Below are 19,421 nucleotides of genomic sequence, written 5' to 3'. Positions count from 1 at the left end.
TTGATGGTCCAGCTCTCACTTCCGTACATTACTACTGGGAAGACCATAGCTTTAACTATACGGACCTTTGTCGGCAAGGTGATGTCTTTGCTTTTTAAGATGCTGTCTAGGTTTGTCATTGCTTTTCTCCCAAGAAGCAGGCGTCTTCTAATTTCGTGACTGCTGTCACCATCTGCAGTGATCATGGAACCCAAGAAAGTGAAATCTCTCACTGCCTCCATTTCTTCCCCTTCTATTTGCCAGGAGGTGATGGGACCAGTGGCCATGATCTTACAGTGCCAGTCAAAAGTGGTTATTGTAAAAAAAATAAATCCCTGTTTTAGATTCTACTGTGTACTGAAGTGCTTTGAGCCACATCACCAAATCTATAACTTGCAGTATTCGAGCAATATTTGCTCCATCCAAATGGGATAACGAATGGGGGCCCCAAAAGTCTTCATTGCTTTGATAAACCTAAACTAATGGAAGAAAAGGTACAAGGAGAATACTGGGAACATGGAAGCCTATATTTGTTTCTTCTTGGCTGCATACATACAAACTGTACACTCAACCAGTTCTGAAGAAACAGTTGCAGTCTAAAGCCAAGGAGGTCCAAAATTAGGCTTTTTTTTTTTGCCAAAATGCAAGAACAGCATAATTTGCACATGAAGTTAAGTTTCCACTCTAGAGTTATACTTGTTGAGCATCAGTTTCACATCTCTGTACTACAGTATATGTTTATGTAGCTGTTTTTAAATCTCCTGTTGGGTTACCTTGGAACAATCAAACGCACCAATCAGACTTAGCCTTTGGTACCATCTGGGTGTGTCTCAAACTGCCAGATAATATAAATTTCTCTCAATGCTACCCCTGTAACTGAACAATGGATTCAGCATTCAAGATAATTAGGGTGTAGTGAGTTTCTACCTTCACTGTTTGTCAAAATTATAGGTAAGTGGATTAGAGGTATAATCTAGCTATGGCAATAGGCCAAAATGCTGACACCTTCGTCCTAGAGTCCATTAAAATCACTGTGGCTAATTTCCTGCAAGATATATTTAGGTTTGCAATATAATTTCATTTTCATGGTGTAATTGACAGGGTCCACTTCCCAAATTAGAATCGGAGATAACAATTCTTTTGTCATATTGTCTAGTCATCCTGAAACATTTCATAGCATAGGAATGGGCATGCATACAGCCATCCACTCAGTTATAACATGTCAGGCAGACAATCCACATGGAGGTAGACTCCACAAAAGGGGAAAAAAATTACAAACTAGGTTCCATGTGAAGTACCTGCACTGCATACTTTTTTTGCGACAGAGGACACAGGGAACTCTTCAGTCATGTAAAGAGGTCGCCAGCCCAGTAAAGGGACTTTATAACACAATTTGAGAATCCCTGACAATTTTTGCCAATTAATTTTTATTTTTATTTTTTTAATTTATAACACATCAATGCCAAATTAAAACTAATTTGATACTCCTTTTTTCAAAAACTGGCTTTCCGCTCTCTCTCAGATATTTCCATTTCTTCCCCTTTTGCATGCTGCTTATTTTACAGATTTGACATCCTTTTTTTTTTTAGCAAATTCCTCATTACTCAGCTGTCCCTTTACATATAGCTACAATATATATATATATATCAAATAACAACAAAGTTATATATTAATTTAAAGGTTATAGTAATTTAAATGTTTAATTCTTCTTTCTAACTTGCATGCAACTACATTTTTTATCCCCGGTAGTTTCCATTGTCTGCCTGCTTGCGCAATCATCATTAGTGGTCCACACATTTTGACTGCCTTAGTAACCATCCAGAATGTGTGATCACTGCTGATCCTGCACTGCTTTGTGGGATGGAAGGGATTTTGCTTAACATCATGCTGAGCTGCATGGGCATTCAGAAGCAAGGGAGGTTTATCCACTTCCAAAGCAAAGTGCAACTTAAGGGAAGAGACCCTGCCTTTCTAACCAGTTCTGGGACACAGGAGGAGGAGGTCCCCGTGAGGTCCCAAACAACATTAAATTAAGTCAAATCTCTGGCCCATTTCCCTCTGCCTTGGGGCAGGCACTCAACAGAGCTAAAGGTACTGTGACCAGTGGCAACCTATAGGATGTATTTGTGAAGCTCTGGGTGCTTTCTGTACTGTACTGCAGAATTTATATTTCAAGGGCAAGAAACAAACTGACTAAACAAAGAGCTACCAAATTGCTAGAGGGTTTGCTCAGTCCCCTGAACCGCATCACTCACACCGACCTCATTTATCTCTGCATTTGCTACTACGGATTAGTGGCAGTCATCACGGCAGCGCACTGTGGCTTGTACATCTCCCTCACCCCCCAGAAGATTGTATTTTTTTCTACAGTATAATCACTGAAAGATGTGCGAAATTAGCAGTTGATTAGAGTATTATGGTTTTCAAGTCGGCTCCTTCCCATAGAAGTCTCGCTAGTCCATTCTGAAGCCGCCATCTCTGATGCTTCAGAATAAAATTAGGTAAAATAAGAGAATGCAATCTACTTTCCATAAACAACCTCATAAGACTGTCTGCGAAGAAAATAAAAAGCAGATGCTTTTGTAGATGCAAAGCTCAATTAATGGCTCCCCTCTGTTCCTAAAAATAAGCACAATTAGAATGTTACCCTCATCATGTGGGCAGCCCGTAGATCTGCCAGTTTGGTATCTTTCAGTACTTTGTTATAATCACTAGACAGCATGGCTACTGCTGTAATTGCTGGCCTTCTATAAAACATTGTTATGCTTTCGGATCATCTTTGGCAGGCAGAATCCAGCTATTTAAAACTGCAAAGAGTGAATATAAACCCAGGTGTAAATGTTGGATTGCCTATTAACTTCTAGCAATTAAATGCTCTTCTTGAGGGGGGGGAATCACAATTTTTAAAATTGTGAAGAGTATAACATCCCTTTTGTGACAACGAAGAAGCCAATCCTGTTGAGCAAGGCTATTTGTTGCATGGATGATTAACCCTATATGCCGAGAGAAAGAAATCGGGGCATGTATTCTGGATCCTGCAGTTGAGGATAGACTGTTTACATGCTTTCACTGAGTGTCTCTCGACTTTTTTTTCTTCTTTCAACTCCTCTCTGCTTCTTACAGATACAAAACAGTATCCGGTGTTTGTGGGTCACAAGCCAGGACATAACGCCCCACAGAGGCACAAACTGGACGTCCAGTTGCTCATGATAATGGACAGAACCCTCTACATTGCTGCTAGGTCAGTCATTGTTCTTTTCTGTTCCGAACTCTTCTCAACACAGAACTCTTCCTTTAGGTTTATTTCATAGCTCAAAGTGAGAGTGACATGAGAAGGGAACATGGGGCCTTCCACAATTGTGTGAATCGTCCATTGCAAATGGATCACCCCATACATCAGTTTCAAACCTTGTTTTTTGCAAGCTTAGCTCCAACTCAGGAATCATTGTAGCTATTTCTCCCTGCTGATGTTTCACCCCAGACTGTAATACAGTCATGGGAAAAAGGAAGCGCACCCTCTTTTTTGGTTTTACATATCAGGACATAATAACAATCATCTGTTCCTTATCAGGACTTAAAATTAGGTAAATACAACCTCAGATGAACAACAACAAATGGCATATTACACTGTGTCAAATGATTACTATTCTGTCTGATATGTAAAACCACAGAATTCAAAGAGGGTGCACTTTCTTTTCCCCATGACTGTATGTACCACAACCTCATGCATAGATACTGTACAAGAAGAATTTCCCATTGGCACCAGATATTCATGTAGGCAAACCCTTGAGGTTTGCAAAATCCATATCATTGGGAGTCACCATGTGAGAAGCTCTTCTGTAAGGTGCAGTGGGGAAATGATAGATCTCCACAGGGAAGTGTCTACCTTGGGGGTCATGTAAGGTAGAGACTTCCTCCATCATACCCTATTAGTAGAGAAAAGACTAAAGAAGGGCCGCAGGTCTAGATATCTATGAATGCCAGCTATTGGGGACCACAAATGGGAAAGGGCTATTGTGTTCATGTCTTGCTTGTGGGCTCCAGATAGTGACCTGGTTGGCCTTTGTGGGAACAGCATGGTCTTTGGTCTGAACCAGCAGGGATCTCCATACATTCTGAAAGATAAGCCATTCATATCAATGGAGCCCACTCGCTAGGCCCACCCTTGAGCAATAGACCCAGTATTGTTGGTGCATGGTCTAATGGGTAGGGGGGGAGCAAAAGAAAAGGATTTCTGACTAAATACATCTATATTTCAGTTGAATTTTTGTTGCACTTAGAAACATGAAAGTCATCAATAGATGAACCTTAGTCTTCATAGGGAAAGAAGGTTCCTACAACAACAACGAAAATGGCAGTTATGTGGGAGGCAACAAATGACTTGGTTGGCCTCCTCCATCCCTCCTCATAGTTCTCCTTTGGCTTTTTTTTTTTTTTTTAAACACAGCCTCAAGGGCTTGGTACCCCAGTTGGAATTTATTTGTATTCCAAGAGTTGTGTTATATGTCCAGTTAGGGCTTAATCCTGCTGGCTGGATGCTTCTGGCTGATGCCTTCAGCATTTTTTACCAGAGCAACTCATAATATACAGTAGCTGGGAATATTGGAATCATTATGTTTTTCAAAGAGTTTTTGATTTAAAGTACACAACTAATTGCCTGTTTTTGAGAATAAACAAGAATAATCCATGTTGCATGAGTACATATTTGAAGCAGAATTAAAATTTAATGTCATTGGGATACTAAGCATATTTTATAGTAAAGCAAAGAGACCAGGAGAGAGAACGGAGGGGGGAAGATGTGTTTACACTTCATTTCTTTCAAAGGATTTGGCAAGTTTAATGTTAATTATTACTATGGGACCTAGCTGCTGAGCCAGCTTCCTTCTTTGTGGTCTTTTTGCAAGCAGCAGTGAGCAGAGTTTTAAAGCTCTTGGTAGAAAAGTCGCAATTAAGGGCAAGGTCTTATTTAGCAGTCCAACGGGGGCTTGTGGTGCAGGTTGGGTGTCTTGCTTTAGTAGGAGCCAATTTTTGAAAGTATCAACTTATTAGCACTCTTGCTCTGTGTACCAGTTGAGTTGTGTGAGTTGGCCCGAAGTGTTCTCTCAAATTCTTGAGTGCCTGCATAAGGTCTAGTTTACGTGACCATCTGGACAAGTGGCAAGCACTTCAGATAGCTGTGTTCATTGGCTTTCTGCCCAAGGGGAGCTGCTTGGGCATAGGCTTCTCAGCATGTGTGTAGCATTTCATCGCTAATCCGCACCGGGGTTGCATGGAAACACCCTATGTATATTTCCCTCCTGTGACCAATTTACCATGGACAAGGGAGGCAAATGATTTCAGTAGGGTTTTTTAGCAGCCAATACATACCCCAAAGTCATGTGGACTGGCATTGATGGATAGCAATGAAGGTTGCTACCTCTTCGAGAATGCTAAACATGTGCCCGTTGGCATATGTTAATGCATACTTGATTACACAAAAATTTAAAAGGGCTTTCTAATTAGAAACTAGTTGGGCCAACTTACAATTAGTCAGGTGGCAACTTCAGATGCAATTAGCAAATTAGTTACTCCAGAGCAGTCCTGTTAGAAACTATAGGCGTAGCCCACAACTTCAGTAAGTGAACAGTGAAATGCTTCAAGGATGTTGTCATGGTCAAGGCCTGCAAATTTGTGTGTGTGTGTGTGTGTGTGTGTGTTTATTTGTGCGTTCTTATCCCATTTTCCTCCAAGGAGCTCAGGCTGGCATACACAGCTGTTCCCCTCTCCATTTTATCTTCACGGCATGCAGTTACACCATAGTTTATCAGGAGAAGTCTTGAAAATGGGTAGTGGTGATAATGGCAGGGAGGCTGTGGGTCCACTCAGGGAGGGAACCCCACAGAGACTATGATGTCCACAGGCCTTCCAAAATCTGGAGCCTTCATTGCATTACAATGTTATCTTTCTCTACTCCAAAGATATTCAAAAACTGTTTAATTCCAAATGTCACTTAAGTTTCTTGCTGAGCTAGAAATCTGTGTGACAAGTTAAAATTCAGAGTCTATGTCACTTTTATATTTAGGTGAAAGCCTGGAAAGTGAATAATCTACTCATAATGCAGAGTCACTACCAAGAAATAGTACAAGGAGATTGTTTCTTGGCTCCTGGCTTTTGAGCTGTGGGGCTCCACAAGGCCCCATAAGCACCTCCTACCTATGCTATATACAGTTATCTATATTGGGAACTGTCATCTGGGCATTTGGTACACAATATGTTGATACCCAGCTCTATCTCCCCATTCCATTGACATCAAGAGAGGCCATGAAGGTGCTGCATAGTGTCTGGGGCCAGTGATGAACTGGATGGGGACCAATAAACTGAGTCTGAAACCCAATAAAATGGAAGTGCTGCAAATGGGTGAGTCCCGTGCCAAGGAATTAGGTATACAACCTGTTCTGAGAGGGATTGCGCTCCTCCTGAAGGAACAGGTCATAGTGTGGGAATACTCTGGGATTCCAGGCTTCCCACTGACTCCTGTGGCTAGTAGTGCTTTTGCCCAGCTTAGGCTGGTTTGCCAACTAAGGCCATTTCTAAACTGGGATAGCCTGGCCTCAGTAGTTTCTATGATCTAGTGATCTCCCACTTTGACTTCTGTAACATGTTCTACATGGAGCTGTCCTTGGAGATAGTCCAGAGACTGCAGCTAGTACAGCTGCTAGGTTGGTAAGTGGGGCAGCCTGATAGGACCACGTGTTACTGGTCCCAAAAGCACTGGTGGTTGCCAAGTGTTAGCACTGCCATAAAAAGCCCTAAATGACTTGGAACCCAAGATCCTAAAAGAGATGTCTTCCCCAGCACCAACTATCTCTGACCCTATGATCTGGCGCTAATGTCTTCGTGGTGCTACAGTCAGGGCCTTCCCAGTTGGTGTTGACCCATGACCACCTTTTAAGTGGTCTTTGTGGAATTCCTTCTCTAGTGAGGTGTCTGTTGCCATCATTATTTGCTTTAAGGAGGAAGTTGAAAACATGTATGTTTGTTGCGGCACTTGATGCCTGAAGAATACTGTTTCTGGCAACTCTGAGCTCACTAGGAGCCACGGGTGAGAGCTGAGTGCAGGGTGGGGACCAAAGGTCTAAAAAACTACCCCAAAGGAGTATGATGTGTACCACTCCCTAAAATAATAATTAGTGTGAATGGAAATTTGTACCTACAGCTCTGCATCTCCTTTTGCAGTTAGGGTATAACCCCAACCACAGTGGCAAATATGAATCCAATCAGAGGTGTTTATCAAGCAGCTTTGTGAATGCATTAATTGAGTTTCTTCTTGGCATAGATCCCTGAGCTACAATATCAGATGTTCCTTTCCACAGTGTTGTTTTCCCCCCAGTTGTCTAAATATAGCAATGTTAAGTTTACATTTGTACCCAATTACCTAAAAACAATAAAAACAAATGACTAACATTTGTTGTGGCATCTCAGAAGTACTCCATGTTTACTTGGGAGCTAATTCTTGTATTTCAGATAAAAGCATTAGTGGTTGGTTGGTTGGTTGGTTGGTTGTTGGTGGTTATTTAAATCACAATTATGCCATGTTCATTATTGCCAAAAGAAGAAGGGGATGCTGGGATAGGAACACAGGAACCTGCCTTACACCAAGTCAGACCATTAGTTCACCCAAGTTTGCATTGTCTACACAGACTGTCCATCATTCTTCAGGATTTCGGATGGAGTCTACTCCAGGCCTATCTGAAGATGCTGGGGATTGAGCTTTGAACCTCTTCTGAGACACAGATGCTCATTGTCATTGAACCACAGGGGGTTTTACCTGGGTGGTTATGAACTCCATTTGATTATAGGAAGGGCACTGAATAAAGTAGAGGCCGAGGCACAATCCACACCACTGTAATCAGTGGGAATTAATAAATCAATAAATCAGTGGGGAGCGCATTGCTTTCCAGATCTTTACATAGAGCAAAATGGCGTAGTTGTATGTGCACCACTTAACAGCCACTTAGAGCTGCTTCCAGGTTTGTGTGGGCTCCCAGCGTGTACCATGCCACTGGGCCCATGCTCCCTGCCCATTGCAATAGGCGGCTGGTGGCCCCAGCTCCTCTCCCTCGCCCTCCATCCTCAAAGTCAGCTTTGGACAGGCAGGCAGGTAAAAAAAAAACTTGGGACTCTGCATGGAAAGCAGATAACTCTCCTACTAAATGATGATAACACTTAAAAACATGTCAAACGGTAGCTGAGGCTCCAGTTTCCTCCAAATCCATGCCTTGCTGTTTTATGCAAAACAAAGGACTACAGTTGTACCTTCACAGCAAGGCTACCTCCCCATACGGGGAGGGGACATTGTGCTGCTGTTGCAGGACTGGGACTAGCACCATTAAAGAGCTAAGAATAAAATCTGGAGAGGCTCTTACACCCACTACTAGCTCAAAGAAACTTCAGTTAGTGTGTCTTTCTCCGAGCTGGTAGCAAGTGCTAATAGTTCCCACATGGGCTCTTTTAAAGTGCCAGTGATTCCTTGGAGCACTTGACGTCATCAAATTGTCAGCTGCAAAAGGCCTTGGATGGTTAGCCTTATATACAGCTATTAAGAGCTGAACTCTCGAGGGCTAAGCATCAGTCTCTATACGTATATTCTGTATGCTTTGTATCTCTTAATTTCACCAAGCAGGGATGTTTGATTGGCATGGTGATGTGAGGCACCCATTGAAGAGAGCAGAATGAGGAGGGACAAGCAAAGTCTGAATCATTTGACAACATTTCTTTTCATACCTATACAAAAGGAGTACGGTAGTTTCTTTGCTGCTCCCTCTCTTCCCGTGAGTTTTACGCAAACATTTAACTTGGGGGCGGGGCATTAAATCAAAGGATTTTACCCATCTTTGCTAGTGCAGAGGTCCGCTCAGACAGTGTATCTTCCCCTTCCTCTCTTCTACCTCCCCAAACAGGACTGGCCTAACCATGAGGCAGTGTGAGGTAACCGCCTCGGGTGGCAAGATCTGTCTTCCAAGGAACACATCAGGTGCTTCTGCTGCCGCGGTGCCATCCATGGCTGCAGTCCATTCCTTGGAGGCTCCTCAGCAGCCCTCCCCCAATGGTGTCTCCATACCAGCCCCCCTGAGAATAGGAGGCACTGCTGGTCTCCTCCCACCATTACGGAGGAAATGTTGGAGGCTGCCCTCTGGGGTCTCCTAGGCTTTGCACCCACCTGGTGTGATTCAGAGCACACCCACCCACCCCACGATGGCCTGTGATTTCCAGTTCAACCATCTGGGAAGGTTGATTTGATCACCACCACTCCCCTCCTGCCGTTCCTGGTTTAACTCTTCATTGGCTCCTTCTTTCCTGGCCGGTGGGAGGCACCATTTTGTGGTTCGCCTCAGATGCCAGAATGTCTTGGGCCAGCCCTGCCCCCGAATCTCCAAACCCTCTGGGAATATTGGTTCAGGGAAGAGTGGGGTGAAGTTACATTTGCATCAACAGAAGTCCTATTTCACAAGCGGAATAAGGGCGTTGGATGCAGCCCAAATATTTGGATCCTGCCCTCTTTCTGCTTGCACACCACGCAAGGCTAAAATTCACCCCAATCACCCTGAGAGGCTTCTAACACACATAAAAACATAATAAAGCATCAAGCACAAAAATACAGTATGCTTGAAAAACACATTATAATAAAAAGAGAGGTAGAGAAGCAGGTGTTAGATTAAATACATGGTTGCATATGGCACTTGACCCTCTCTGGTTACACTTTTGGGTCATCCCTCACAGATATTTGAGGGTTTTGTTTTTTTGTTGTTTTTTTGCACACACCTGAATGAACCCTTTGCAATTATGCCACACATAAAGGCTGCAGTTGGTGGCCGAGGGTCAGTTGGCACCAGCAATATTGAACTTTCTTCCCCTTACCCAGTTGCGCCATGGTAACCATCTGCAGTGCTGCTGCCTGGAGGTGGGGGGGGGGGGGGGAAACGGAAGTGCTAGGATTGTCTGTTTGTGTAAAGAATAACTTAATTAGCAAGAGCTGTACAAATCCTCCAAGTAGGAGATTGGGGAAGGGGGGAGGCACTAGGCGGCAGCAAGGAAGATAGAACAGCAAAGTCACTTATTGTCAGTGGTTTAGCAAAGCCTAACTAGTACTTGACAGTTCTTTCAATATTTGCCATTGTGTGAGCAGCTGTGGTTTAAATAACACACATGGAAATGGTTTCTAGTTATCTGGAAATCTGCTTTTGTATATTCAGATTGCTCCAGGAATTGGCCTCTGCTTTCTCCAAGGGTTGATTGGCAAACCAGTCACTAAGTCATTAGAAGGAGCCAGAGTTAGAATAGAGCTTAGCAACCCAAGCCTGTTTTGAAATCTTTTCTGCTTTCATTTTTGCTGGCAATTAACATATACAGAGCTGTGCTAAAAGAGGGCAAGTGGAACATTTCTGAAACGTTGCCAGTGCATAATAATCGCTTGTTCATTTACAATTCAGATTTATTTATTTTTAATTTATTTCCGGTCTGCTTTTGCGCAGCAGCACAATTGTGAAAATTCTATTGGGCGGGGAGGGGGAAAACCACGCTGCTGTGTCACCCATGGAGCTGAAATCAAACAAATAGGCAAATTCTGCTCTGGTATTGACCTCCAGTCCCAACTCCCCCAATGAAGTCAAGCAAATAACAAGCTACCTTATAAATAAATGACATGTTCTACAGAAGATGGAATGTCTGAAAAGAAACACATAGACAAACTCCTTCCACGGTTTGGCATCTTGCAAAGCAAACTGCCTCTGGTGCAGTGGCAGGCAGCAAAATCATGAAAGCCTGGTTCTGTTAACAATACTGCCCCTTATTCTCCCACGTGGGAAGAGTTTTGCTTATTATTCTTTGCAGAGACAAGGGTTCTGTGTCTGCTTTAGTTAGAGGATAACCTTGCCTCCCCCCAAGTCTGTTAAAACTAAGCAAATCTTGACAGCAGAGATTTCAAAAATGGAAGTTCTGTGTGTGTATACTACTCTCATCAGGTTTCCACGGGTCCTTTAAAAGCAGAAGATCATTTAATTTCAACAGCAATTCTTCCTATAGTGGAGAAGGGGGTAGGGAAATAGAGAGAAGGTTATATTAAAGGGGTAGAAGGAGAAATGGAATTATGGCTTTTTTATGTCTCCAACTGCCCTGTTCTTTGCTCCCAATTCAGAGCAGATGCTTCAAGGTTTGATTAGGCTGAGTGTTTTGCTTTCCTATCTCCAAGTTGAAAATGCCCTTGTAGTCCGTTGAGCACAGAAGGGGAATGTGTAGAAATATCTCACTTGCACTTCTTGGCCCTATTCTGTGTTTCCAAGGAGAAACTGGCAGGTTTTTATTTTTATTTTAAAGAACCCAGTTCTCAGCAGAACAAGAATGAACGCAAGCAACTTAGGTAAAGCAATGTTGTCTTCTCTCTGCCAGAGGGTAAATGCTGAAACTCAATTTGGTCATCAAGTGCAGCGAAATTAACAGGACTTTTGGGGACTGTGTGGTTATTGTTAAACCGTTTCCCTTCATACTTTCCGTCAAAACATATTCGCTTTGGTTGGGAAAGTAGCCTTAAAACAGTGAAGAAAGCCTAGCCTTCTTAAAATCTTAAATGGTTAACTGTGGTACTCCATATGGTATCCTGGGAACCTGACAAAAGATGTTCAATCAGCTAAACAAGGAGATATAAAAGACAACATCTGAACAAAACTTATTTGGGGATATGGGACATGGTTGGCTTTTTTTCAGCTGGAACTCACAGAACTCGGTTTTGGCTCCTCTCAGGTGGGCACCATTGTCATTCTAAGAGAACAAGGTTCATGGTGAGTTCCGGCACTTCTTTTTCTAGAAAAATAGCACTGGATGTGGTATTGGGTCCAAAGCCCTTCATACACAAGGGTTATTTTTTCACAAAATTGTAAGATCCTCATGGGCTGTGTATCTGTTAGAATAATCATAGCCATCACTTGCGAATCTGAGGCCCACAAGCTTACAGGCTCCTGTTATCGCTCAGCACAGGGATATGCAGATCTCAGGTCTTTGTTTAGTTTGTTTTTCACTAGAACCCCCCAAGGTCCACCAGCTGGAGCAGCATGCAAAAATGGGCCTAGGAGCCTAGCCAGGAGGAACAGATCTATACTTAGAATTACAGAATAAGATTCATCTGAACACCCTGTTTCCAGTATGAGAAGCAAACCCCCAGTCATTTCACATGATAGTCAGCTCCTTGTTTTCATATAAATGTCCTTTTTTCCCAGCAGTATCCTTGTTGTGAATGTGGGAGTCGGAAGACCTCGCCATTTAATTCTCAAAATATATAAGTGAAACAGCTGTTCATGTTGAGTTGATCACCTTTAAGTTTCCTTTCCTTCATAAAGCATATGAATCAGAAGGTGTATCTCCTAGCTTTCTTTGGAGTTGTCCCCAGGATCCCGTCCCCCCACCCCCAAATACGGGCAATGATTTATCTGATTGCAAAGGACTCTTTTTGTGAAAATGTCTTGAGTTTATTTTCGCATTCATTCTTTCCCCTTTGTTTACAGGGACCATATTTATACTGTTGATATGGATGCATCACATACAGAAGAAATTTATTTTAGCAAAGTAAGTAGCATTCTGTCATTCTCGCACCAAGGACACAGGAAGAAACGGGGGGATAAATTGGAAAAGGGACTTAGCTCCACACTGCTTTCTGGCATTGCTCTTAAAATTGCAGTGATCAAGGTGGATAGTGCATATTAATCACGTAGAGGAGAGCTGGAAGATCTGCCATGTCCCCTGTGAACTTCTGATAAGTGGCTTAGCTGAGATGATAAGTAATCTGCATTGTAATGTCCATCAAATGTCTTATTTGGATCCTGAAGCTTTGTTGAACAGCTAATACCATAGTAATTGGCTATAAGACCCTTTTAATAGGCAAACTCTGCTTACCTATTTAATGAATATGGTTTTATGTCCAATCACTTACCCTCCAACATATATCCGATGAAAATAAGGACGTCCTATTTGATGATTATTTTATTATTTTATACTCTGCCCATCTGACTGGGTTGTCCCAGTCACTCTGGGAGGCTTTCAACATATATAAAAACATAATAAAACATTAAACTTTAAAAAAAAAACTTCCCTATACAGGGCTGCCTTCAGAGGTCTTCTAAAGCTTGTATAGTTACTTATCTCCTTGGCTCGGGGATCACATAATTCCATAACCTCCAACATTTCTCTGATAAAAATAGGGATGTCCTACCATACCTTTCAGGGACTCGGGTGGCACTGTGAGTTAAACCACAGAGCCTAGGGCTTGCCAATCAGAAGGTTGGCGGTTCGAATCCCCGCAATGGGGTGAGCTCCCGTTGCTCGGTCCCTGCTCCTGCCAACCTAGCAGTTCGAAAGCACGTCAAAGTGCAAGTAGATAAATAGGTAAGGTAAAGGTGGGAAGGTAAATGGCGTTTCCGTGCACTTCTCTGGTTCACCAGAAGCGGCTTAGTCATGCTGGCCACATGACCCGGAAGCTGTACGCCGGCTCCCTCGGCCAATAAAGCGAGATGAGCGCCGCAACCCCAGAGTCGTCCACGACTGGACCTAACGGTCAGGGATCCCTTTACCTTTACTTTTACCATACCTTTCAACATTTTCCCAATAAAAATAGGGACGTTCTAAGGAAAGTTGTAACATTCTGGGATCAAATCAGAAACCAGGATGACATCTATAAATCCGGGACCGTCCCTGGAAAACAGGCACTTGGAGGGTCTCCAATCAAGCAGATTTTTTGTAAAGCTCTTTTATTTATTATTATTACTTCATTTTATAGTGTATATAATCAAGCAGATATATACTAAGCAAAACATAGGGTGGTGTTTTGTTTTTTCTAATTGGCTTATAAGGACATCTACATTGTACCCAAGGTAAATTAAGATGGAAATGGAAACATTTTTCCTGTTCCTCGTTAAGTAGGCCATAAGTGACGTGTGATGAGAAAGAGCTGTATGTAGGTATCAGAGTTGGGAGAAAAAGGCTTGTCTCACTTCTTTGCGTGCATCTGGCACCCTGGGAATGATGAGTAGCATCGTGTTCGAGAGTGGAGCTAAAATTACAGGCTCAACTAACAGACCTGAGAAGCAGTGGAGGGAAGTGGAGGGAAGTGGTGATGCAACATCAGTGAAAAAAAAACACATTTTACTTGCTAAAGATACTTAACAACTGAATACCAGAGCTGTATGTTAGGTGGAAATATTGTCCGCAATATTTGCATAACTGTTGGTATTTTAAGACACGCATTATGTGATTTAAGGTACCCAGACAGTATATCTTTCAGTGGCTCCAGTTATCAACATTTCCCTCCCCTTTGAGTGCAAGTAATTTAAAACGGGTCTGCTTATTAGCCAAAATCTAGTTTATAGAGCAACAAATGAGCGAGTTTGACATTTGTTTTCAGCCAGAGGAGTTCAAAGAGAATGGTCTGAAGCTCGACAGGAACATAGGAAGCTATCTTATACCAACGCATATACCAACACACACCATTGATCAATCCAGCTGAGTATTGTTTGTACTCGCTATTTAGCAGCTATATAGAGTTTTAAAACAGAAGTCTTTTCCCAGCCTTACGTGGCAATGTGGGATCTTCCACCCACAAAGCATGGACTCTTCCACTGAGACAGAGAACCCTTCCAGTTTGTGAGCCAATTTTGAGTAAGACAGGCTGCTTGAATCAGATCTCATTGTTTCTCTGTCATGGGTTCAGGTAGCATGCCAGAGTCCATCTTGGGTTTAAAATGCGGTAGAGTCATAGCTTAGGCTTTTGTAGAAGATGGACTGAGATAAGTGAAGGTTGCCCCTCCTGCTTATTGTTAGTGCTATTATTGCTGCTGGTTTGATTTTAATTGACATTTTAATTGAAGTTGTAAGTTCATCTGCTGTTTTATATAGCAATATCTTTTATGTAACCCACCCAACAATCATTGGTGAAAGTCTGGATATATTTATTTTACGGCTGCCATATGTCTAGAATTTCCTGGGATTTGCCCTTTGGAAATGGCGTTTGGGCAGAATTATCTAAAACTGGTTAAAATGTCCGAATTTTCACTTTTTAAAAACATGGCAACCCTAATTTATGTAAACATTGCAAATGTTACTGTGACTAAAAAGTTCAAAATTAGAAGACAAGGCAACAGTCAAATGTGTAACCAATTTTATTTTAAAAAATAAAAAATTCCTAGCAGTAGCACCTTAGAGACCAACTAAGTTTGTTATTTATATGAGCTTTCGTGTGCATGCACACTTCTTCAGATACCAATTTTATTTTATTGCAGATAAAACAGATTTTTTTATAGATGTACACACATTTCCTGCAAATAAAACACGTATTTTAACACACACACACACACAAATATACAAATACTTGTAGTCTATATTAACAAGGAAAACAAGAATATGTTAATGTTTTCCTCTCACCAAATTTGCTTGTTTTCAGTGAGGTGTTTTCAGTTTTCCAGGTACCATTCAAAGCTTAGCAAGTGTTCTGCATCTGTGGTGTTCCATTGTTATGGTAAATTAACCATAGTCAAAGTGCAGAAAGCTTTCAATAAGCTTATATTGAGATGTAGTTTTCCTTAGGGAACTCTTACTTTTGAAATCAAACACAACAACCTCTGGGCTCTTAATTGATTTCTTCCTTGATCCTTGCAGAAATTGACATGGAAATCCAGGCAGCTCGATGTAGACACATGCAGAATGAAGGGGAAACATAAGGTAGGTAATTTTCATTTCTCTGGCAGCTGCCAGTTTTGTTTAGTTTCTTGACTGTTATCTCAGACCACTCTCTGTGATGTGGATCATGCCATTCAGCTAGTAATTGCTTCCACACACACACACACACACACCGCCCATCAGCTTATTGAAGACTTTAATTTGCAAAAATAGTTTGCTTCTAATGTGTTGAAACATTATGACAGCAGACACAGCAACAATGTAAAATGCTTAGGAGCACCGGGATTGGGATTCAGCAAGGTGTACTGACATCATTCAATGCTATATTGAGGAGCTAAGCACAACTATCCAATTTCCATTGGTTGCTGCCATAATAGTGTGTCTAATATATGTGGCCTTTTTCTGGGCATAGGGAGGCAGAAATGATCTTAGACAAATGTTAAAGTAATGCAAGATATGATTAACTGTGGATAAACCTAAATGAAATATAATCGGCTCCATTTTTTTCCATTACATCCTGAGCTCTTTTTACTAAGCTGATACTTACTAGCAGTGTCATTTACCATAGTGCAGGAAACTGAAGTACTGAGGTTCTATTTTTGAATCAAATACTAGCATTAAAATTCACCCCTTCTAATGAACTTCAGCAAAGAAGAGCAATATGATGTTCTCAAATCCTAACAGCCAATTTGTTTGGTTAAGCCAGTTTGTACTGGTCAAACAAATATTTTTATTCAACTGTTGTAGCCATTTTGCAAGGAAACCTGAAAGGGGTTAAGAAGAATATTTGCAATGTGTTTGCTGAAATAATATTTGTGCTTTTTTATTTTTTGCAGGATGAATGTCATAATTTTATTAAGGTTCTTCTAAAAAAAGATGATGATACATTATTTATTTGTGGGACAAATGCCTTCAGTCCCTCCTGCAGGAATTATAAGGTACGCATTGCATTTATAAAGAAGGCATTAATGGCTGGAAAGATTTTGCCATAAATTGTCATAATGGCTTGAAATCTATTGGTATCAGCAGAACGACATTTGAGTAAAATGCATTCAGCATTTTTTTTGTACAGCAAGGCATCCCTCCTAGTCTTTGGTCTTCCCCAATACCAAGAATAAAAGACATGACAACCAATATTTGGGTGAAATCAGGCCACAACTTTATTGACAACAGATGTAAAAGGTTTGGCATAGGCACTGTGTAGACCCCACCCCTTCTAGCCGGCCTGGCAGCCTGCCAAAAGAACTTGAGTTTTGGGGTCAACTGGAAATGAAGGAATCCTTGACCTACATCAAGGAGTAATTCCCCCCCCACTAGTTTGCACCTGTGCTGTGGCCCTGTGCCCCCACCTGGGCGACTGGACAGAAGCATCTCCCCTGGATCCCTTTAACAGGTTACGCCACTTCAGAGGAGCCAGGCAGAGGCTGTAACCTCCTCTCCAACCAAGACTACGCCTGTCCGATTCCTGAACCGCCAAAGTTGTGGCAATTGCTATGAGGATGGCGAAAAGCAGAGGGCCGGAGCCAATTTGGCAACTGGGAAAATTCCAGCCTGGGCCCAAATACGGCTACCGACTATGCCATAGCAAGATCGGGGAGAACAACACGCAACAGCAGTATATAAAGGGTGGGAGGGTGGAAGAAGATCCAGCAAACGGTGGCTGTAGAGCAAGTCATGTGTCTTTGTAATATAAGCATGCCTACTGGTGGCCCATGCTCATTCATGATTCGCTGATTAGACGAGCGGGCAGGACTAAGCAGCAAGCTCAGCCCAGAGGCTTCCTTTGCTGCCTGGGAAACAGCCCCTGGGGCTTCCCATACTGGATCCTGGCGCATGGGGGAATGCCAGCCCGCAATGGCGCCTACCAGAGAGGGTGAGCTGCAGGCTAGGTAAAGCAACAGAAGACTGCCTTGTGAGATTATTCAGTTTATCTACTCTAGTTTGACCTCCCTCATCCTGAAGTTGGGTTTCCACTTGCTATCGTGCTGAGAGGTTTTAGACATACACAGATCCATTGCTCACACAGCTGCTTCCCTGAGATTGAATGGGAAAGGCTTCGCTCACGTGGAGCTCCATGTGTGTATCGGAACCCTACAGAGTTTTGGATTGCAGCATGTAGGTTTAATCCCTGTCTGAAATTAAGGTGCGCCTGAAGCAATTTAGGTATCTTGTGCAATCCTCTTGAATCAGTATTTATTGCTTTGTAAGCCCGATAATACTTTGTACTCACTTGGAAGACTATCTTACTGCTTGGTACAGTCAAGTTATTCCCTCGGTGGTTGTTAATTAAAATGTTCAACTCTGACAGACCTGAAAGGAGATGCCTGAAGCTAAGGATTTGTAGCCATCTCAAGCATATGGAAGTAGGAGCCTGGCTGTGGTGTTATACCCAACCCCGCCATTGCGAATATAGGGAGCGAAGAGGTTGGTACAGCAGGAAACTGGCTCACTGAAGAGTGAAGTGGTCGGCACTGATCAGCTGCTGCTGTTCAGATCTTCTCAGAAGAAAGCAAGTTTTGGCACCAAAGTTCATTTCCCTTCTTACCTGAGCGCGCCAGTGACTCTTGGTGTGCAGAAATTCAATTCTTATCTTTTGCATTCACTCATCATTTTGGTCCTAGGTGTTCAAGCCTGGAAGGAACCCTCTTTGCAGTCATTGCAAATGTTTTTTTGCTGCTTTAGATCTGGCTGTTAGAAACTGAGGCACATTGAGAAGCACATTGTGCTTATAATTTCTCTTATTTGCAAGGCCCCTCTCCTGAGAGCAGAGAAGGTTTACTCATATATACTAATACCCAACTAGGCTGGTGAGTGCCAGCATGATTATAGGGCTGCTGAGAAAGAAGAGTGGAGGCACATTCTGCAAAAACCCAAGATCTGCAGATATAGAAAAAGATTGTAGAGAAATAAACTGAAGGCAACAAAAAACCCTAGAACAACTCAATGAGGACTGGGCATGCTCAGATATCACAGAATGTTGAATGACCAGGGGGCAGGTCAAAAAACTGGAGGGGTGAGGAGGCTGGAACAGATTATTTTAAAAGAAAGAATGGCTGGCTGGCGCTCTGAGCAGGAGCTCTTGACACTCTTGCTGCTATTGCTAGGTTGTTATAAATGGAAGAGAAGAGCAACTATAGCAGCAACCAGAGCTCTAGGATTTATAGTAGGATCTTGGATGTCATCTGCTTGCTTCAGACATGTTAACTTAGCAATAGTGAAAGCTTTCACCAGCTTTGTGTGATGACAAATCTAAGCTGTGCCTCATAAAATCCTCAATTACTGCTATAGTTCAAATCCGCATGCATGGGGTTTATGGAGGAGCAAGTGAAAATACTACATTGTGCGGGGGTGGGTATCTAGCGAGCAAAAGTGAGGCTACAGCCCAGTTAAATAACTTCAGTCAATTAAAAACATGTTAATCAGTTAATCTGTTCATTAAAATTGTATATTCACAATACTTCGGAAACGATTTTAAAAGTGCAACATTGACGCACTCGATACTGCATCCATCTCCCCACTAGAGGAACCCTAGATGTGATCTGTCTTAAATAATTTAATCATAGAATTGTACAGGTGGAAGGGATACCTGGGATCATTTAGTCCAACCCACTGCAATGCAGAAATCTCAACTAAAGCATCCATGACAGATGGCCCCCCAGCCTTGCTAAAAAAAACTTCCAAAGAAGGAGAGTTCACCCCCTTCCAAGGGAGTCCATCCCACTGTCCCAACAGCTCTATCAGAAAAT

General features: G+C 42.3%; 1 protein-coding gene across 5 annotated transcripts in view; it reads left to right on the top strand.

Annotated features, from left to right (window-relative positions):
* The window catches only part of SEMA6A (semaphorin 6A), a 173,854-nt gene that overhangs the window by 91,579 nt on the left and 62,854 nt on the right, over positions 1 to 19,421 (top strand). For all 5 annotated transcript variants that reach the window (XM_033163593.1, XM_033163591.1, XM_033163594.1 and 2 more), the window contains exons 3-6: positions 3,103 to 3,220; positions 12,513 to 12,573; positions 15,655 to 15,717; positions 16,512 to 16,613. In XM_033163593.1, coding sequence (XP_033019484.1) covers positions 3,103 to 3,220; positions 12,513 to 12,573; positions 15,655 to 15,717; positions 16,512 to 16,613 — 344 coding nt within the window. The remainder of the gene's footprint in view (positions 1 to 3,102; positions 3,221 to 12,512; positions 12,574 to 15,654; positions 15,718 to 16,511; positions 16,614 to 19,421) is intronic.

Source organism: Lacerta agilis, chromosome 11, assembly GCF_009819535.1.
Source record: "Lacerta agilis isolate rLacAgi1 chromosome 11, rLacAgi1.pri, whole genome shotgun sequence".
NCBI classification, from domain to species: domain Eukaryota; kingdom Metazoa; phylum Chordata; class Lepidosauria; order Squamata; family Lacertidae; genus Lacerta; species Lacerta agilis.
The sequence above is the reverse complement of the archived record's forward strand: the minus strand, read 5'-3'. Positions and strand labels throughout refer to the sequence as shown.